General features: G+C 38.7%; 1 protein-coding gene across 1 annotated transcript; it reads right to left on the reverse strand.

Moving 5' to 3' along the window:
• Positions 1–5,125: 5,125 nt before the first annotated feature.
• LOC140839036 (chaperone protein dnaJ 11, chloroplastic-like) lies at positions 5,126–5,557 on the reverse strand. Its single transcript, XM_073205666.1, has one exon. The coding sequence runs from the start codon at positions 5,555–5,557 to the stop codon at positions 5,126–5,128; it is 432 nt and encodes a 143-aa protein (XP_073061767.1).
• Positions 5,558–5,933: the final 376 nt, after the last annotated feature.

Here is a 5,933-nt window from a genome sequence, read left to right on the forward strand (position 1 = left end):
TCCAACTATTCTTCAACCAAGTTAGTTACATGAAGGACACATATGCTTGAATGCGTAATAGTATAATATCAAAAATTGCTCATATCAGGTTTTTTCTTGGCTGGATAGACAGCACATGATATTTGCCTTGCAAATTTGGGAATAATTGTTGATTAGCCAACAGCTCATAGTGGAGTCTTAATCGTATCAAAACCCATGGATTGTTCAGAAAATTTTAAATTCGCAATAAAAAAATTTCTCACAAAACAGAACACCATTCTCAAACTTCTTACAGCGAAAGTAAGAAAAAATTACAAATTTCAGTTAAATCATCAAAATTATATATATTTCCCACACAGAGCAGATACAATAAATTTTCAATTGCTGAACCCCACCAATATTCAGAACAACATACAGAATAATCTCAAGTGAACTGGAGTAATGATTATTTATTAAGAATCGATTTTTCAAGGCAAGGGCGTTAGCGAGATAGACATGATTTTTCACAAATCAAGAATCGATTTTTCACACAAACAGAAAGAACCCACTTTTTTCCCAAATCAAGAATCGATTTTACGGTAGTGTGTTGGCGAGGTAGACACGAACCTGTTAAACTTTGTGCGACGACGAGGCAAGGGCGTTCGCCGGTGTGGTGGTGAGGACGGAGGAGAAGGATATCGGTGGGAGTCCGGTGGGCTACCGTGAAAAGTTTTAAGAAAAATGGTGGGAGTCCCAAAATTTTGAGCAGACGTAGAGATCTAAAAGGCTAAACCGTGGTTGGAAATTTACGAGATAAAATAAATTCAAAATAAATAATAAATAATGACACATGTTATCTAAAAGCATCGACCATGGTTGGGCCTCAACCATGGTTGGGCAATTACGAGATAAAATAAAGTAAAAATAAATAATAAATAATGACACGTGCCAGCCATTGAAAGGCTCAGGACAGTGCCCTTATGCCCAGGATCGACTAAACCCTCATCTGGACCAAGTGTTTTATAGCCCTCAATATCAAACAGTACAATCTTGATCTCATCAATGCTAATAGGACAAGTGAGTCTATCTTTTTTATATTTTGTGGTATTAATGCTCCCATTACCCTATCCCTATCAATCATTCGAGTTCTGTTAAAATTCGTACCCAACAGATTTTTATAATACCTCAAAAATTATATAGCAATTTCATTTTGATTAGACGTGGTGTTTCCATTTACCTTGTTAACAGTCAAAATCATGTTGCGCCTGTTGTTCCTCCTAATAAGACCATGAATGAATTTGGAACATCTGATTCTAAATTTCAGAAAGTCACACGTAGCCTTTTGTGCAAAGAAAAGTCTCTCTGCCTCCAAAAGGGTTTCATCTCGCTGCTTAAGAATCTTAATATCCCATTTGTGGAACCCAGTCAAGACACATCTCTGCGCAATCTACACTTCAGTCGTAGCTTTTTTAGCCCTACTAAATATATGGATAAAGTGATACTTGAGTTTACCAATTTTCTGTTTCAAGATGTATTGTGTTGTTTCTTCAACATGGATATCACAGTTATATCTCATCAAGTCAACGAAGTTATTATGTAATGTTCACTTATTGAAAAACTTACTTTTTCCCACTTCCAACTTATCCAAAGTAATAATATAGCAAGCATGATCATAAACACATCCGGCACAATACAATCAGCACGTGAGTCAATAACCATGACTTATTCACCATAACCCTATCCAACTTCAAACAAACATTGGGGTTCATCCACGTGAAGAAACAACCCACACTTTGCATATCTTTTGATTCCAATTGGGGAACACCCTCTTCAAAATCAGCAATTTCATGGTTTTTAATAGGGACTCCCCCTTGCTTATCATATATTGTTAAGTAGCTATTAAAGTCACCAAGCACAACCCAAGGATCCGAAATTCCCCTACCCAAAATTATGAGTTCCAAAGAGGTTTTCTAGATGCATTAGAATGCAACCCATTCACAAAAGTAGCCGAAAAGGAGTGAGATGTTCTTAGACAGTCAATCTTAACATGACTTTCTACTTCTTGTTCTTTTCTTTTTGTTCTTCTTATTCAAGACATGTTTAAATTCTTCTTGTAAAGGAATTCATCCATTACAATACCCTTACACTTGTCAATCCTCCTCTATGAATTGTTTTCTTTTCCCAACAGTTTATGCTCATTGTGCCCATGTTTTCGAGTTCAGTTTTGTAAGCATCATCTTTGTTACCAAACAGCTGCTGCCCCCATTCTCTCCATGTTCGCGTTCGTGCTCAGTATTGCAAGCATCATTTTCATTGTCCTACAGTGGTTGCTCATTCTTCCCTTAAGCATGTTCCGTATTGCAAGTATCATCCTCACTAACCAACGATAGTTGCTCATTCTGCTCATACACGTGTTCCTTATCGAAATCAGTGTTACGGATTATGTTCTGTTGTTCAACATGCTGCTGCTCGGTTTCATTGTTATGCATAAACTGTTACTCAACATGTTTTTGCTCAGTTTCAGTGTTACGCATTCTATTCTGTTGCTGTTCGAACTCAGTGTTATGCCTTCTATCTTGTCGCTCAACATGTTGGTGCTCGGATTCAGTGTTATGATTATGTGATTGCCTTGCATTATTCCCTCTTGGCCTCCCTCTTGATCTTTGTCGCCACATAACACTCCTCGATCTATTACGGTGCGTGTTATCCGGCCTATGATTGTTACCTTCGGCTCTCCTATTATTTTTACGAAAGCACGCATCTTTTTGGTGCCCAACTTGTTTGCAAATCTCACAAAGTTTAAAATCTTGATCATACATAAACTTGATGGTCACTTCCCCAATTGCGAGATCAATACAAATCTCGGTATTGTAGTATTAGTGTCAATCAACACTCGACCATACTAAACTCTTTTCCTACCATGAATGAGCATGTCCATGTGTATCGGAGTACCAATCTTTGATGCTACATAACTAAGGATGTGATAGTTCCAGCAGTCCTGTGCGAGACCATAAAATTGAAACCACATTGGAACTTTATTCATATCCTCCTCCCAAAAGTGGAAGCAACGAGGCATCTCTTTCAGACACAGGTGGAAACCAAAGACCATATAGATTCGACCACTCAAGACTCGTTCCTTCATTTCAATACTAGGAAAAGTAAACACAATCTAACCACTCTCATGGGTTTGGAATTTGATTACCCGAACCCCATGGTTTCACAAGATCCATCAAGGCAGCTGTTGGTGGCCTACCTCCCAACCACAAATCCAAGCAAACATATACCAAAAGTTTTCTCCGGCGTGTCAATTTTAACAAAGCCGAAACTAAGTTTTTCATCCTCGGTGTCAAAGAAACCAAGTTTATAATCTGCCTTGGCCAATCTATTATTCTTGAATAGATTAGCGCAAGGAATTCTGTTTTGTTTATTGACCATTATATGCTGCCCACTGTTGTTGTTTCCAGTGCCGTTGTTTCCAGTGCCATTCGGACCAATCCCAGCAACTGTTCGAGCATCATTCTATTGCAATCAAAAAGTTATTAGCCTCATTATTTTCCACACCTATAGTAGCTGCCCTTGTATCATTATCCATAGAGTTAGAACTAGCTCCAGCATTACACATAGCAACACTATAACAAACGCTTGGGATGCACAATAAGGATAAACATGGATAATACACAATCAGAGCAACACCCAGCCAACAAACAGTGAGTGTATATTACCCAGAGACTTCGGAAATATATCCAAAAATGATTTCGAAAACGATTACAGTATCCCACGGTAGAACCCTAAGTTGCGCAGTTTGTAATGTAGATTAAGTGGAATAGATGTGTGACTACCAGAAACTGAGCAGCAATAAATCAACGTGCAGCTATTGAGAATCAGAGAAATGAATCCAAGAATCTCTCAAGCAAAGTCGCGCACAAAGCTAAATGGTGATGTTTAGATTCTAACTTGATACAGTGATACCATCTCAAACTTCAAGTAATGAGTTGCTCGATATGGTCAAAGAAAATTGGTTGCGCTGGCCATCTTAGGTCCACATGCTAACCCTGCAAATCCTTTGATTAATCAACTGAGCAATGGCCCTTTGGGTGGATACATGAGACGAATTGACCACAATTTATTCTGAAACGAGTATTATAATTAAGCTCAAAGTACCTGTTAAACCAACAAAAGAGCTATCTAGATTGATAGCAGGTCGTTAATATATGGAGGCTTTCACAACTGCCTTGTGTTGGCGTAAAGTTACAACTGCATCAGGGCTATGCTCTCAGGTAGGATCTGTTCTGGGAAATCATCTGAATTTCAATCATAAAGGAAGGATTCATCGTTTTCTTTTTATGTTATTTCAGTTTGATTTACCTGCAATTTTGACGATGATTCCCCTACCCTTGAGCCAAGGCATGCTCCTGTCTCTGCTTCAGCAGTTGGCTTGTGATATCTGCAATGAGACCCCTAGGGAATTTACGTGGATGAGGGAGGTTCTAACCGCCATAAACCCAACTGACCAGGTGATTATGGTACATGTTCGGCCCATTTTCGAGAAGTGTATCAAATACTGAATCACCAATGCAACAATTCAACCAACACCGTGGTTGAACTTTCCAATGTTCCCTTGATCATGCACGTCCTCAATTCCACGCTTATGACCTCTAAGTGATTCCATTTTCTTCGAAAACTGATGAGGTCTATTGGATATGTTGGATGAAAGATTGTACGAAAATTCTGGGACTGATCTCTAGAGTTTTTCCACTCTTTTGTCCCCCTAAATATAAATATTTGTAGAACATTTAGCAATTTGAAGGAACACAGTTATGAATTGTCCATATATTGGAACGACATTTCAGAAATAAGATTGCGGATTCAAGTTATCTTGTTTGGTTTCCATAAACAAAGTTCCCTTTCTTTCATCTTCAAATGATTTTTTGACTAAACAAATCTTGTTCCATGTAACCAGTAACAATATCAAGGCAATTAATAGTCTATTTTTATGTTCATATGCATTATTTAACTATAGGGATCCAAGAAAACAAAGGACAAAGCTCTGTTCATTAAAACTTCTGTACACTACAAGTTAACTTTTTTTATAAAAAAAGAAAGAAAAAAGAGGAGAAAAAAGTTTTACATTTGAAAAAGAGAGAATTTACATCGAAAACTTGTAACATCACCAGCACTGATCCGTCTCCCACCTGCGGCTACGATAAAATCTCTCAGAGGACAATCTTCGTCTCAAACCGACGTTCAAATTAAAGTCGTAAACAGCTCTCGCGTCAGGATCAGACAATGTGGCGTAGGCGTTGTGGATCTCTATAAAATCACCGCCGTCTGTAGACGTAGCAGCAACCGAGGAGTCCATAAATCGGGAGGTAGCATCGGGATGGTACAGCTTGGCGAGCGTACGATAGGCAGTCTTGATCTCCCTCTGAGACGCGTTACGCTTGACTCGTAGAACCTCGTACAGGCTCTTCCTGTCCACAGCCGCCGTGGTGACCATCGGCGGCGTATCCGCCATGGCAGAGCACACGAAAATCTTGATTGGGTGGCCGGAGTGGAAGGCGAGAGTGGGCCGAGAAGAAAGCGGCAGCGTTACCAGCATCGTATCGAATCGTAGAATGAATTGACAAAGGAATTGAGAATTTGTGTTACAGACAATATACGTAAGATTAGGGTTTGTTTATAAAACATCAAAGTCAGACAGACAATGGGGAATCTTGAGAAAATGGGGGATGAATTGTTATTTTTATTATTTTTTTTCTTGTGGAAAAGCTGTGTGCTGACGTGGCCGCGAGATGGATTCGTTTTACTTCCTTTTCTCCAACCATTTGCTTCTAGAATGTTAGCACAGTAAGATCGCCATTTTTATTTTTTGAATAAAATTTATAATTTGCACTCTTTTCTAATCAATTCTACACCAATCTCTACAAAAATTTCATTTACTGATGAGTACAGTTTACTATTAGACTAGATATAAG

This window comes from Primulina eburnea, chromosome 8 (genome assembly GCF_022965805.1).
Source record: "Primulina eburnea isolate SZY01 chromosome 8, ASM2296580v1, whole genome shotgun sequence".
Lineage (NCBI taxonomy): Eukaryota > Viridiplantae > Streptophyta > Magnoliopsida > Lamiales > Gesneriaceae > Primulina > Primulina eburnea.

Bases quoted from the DNA above. Each gene is read 5' to 3' on its own strand.
- LOC140839036 (XM_073205666.1), bottom strand. From the start codon at position 5,557: ATGCTGGTAACGCTGCCGCTTTCTTCTCGGCCCACTCTCGCCTTCCAC.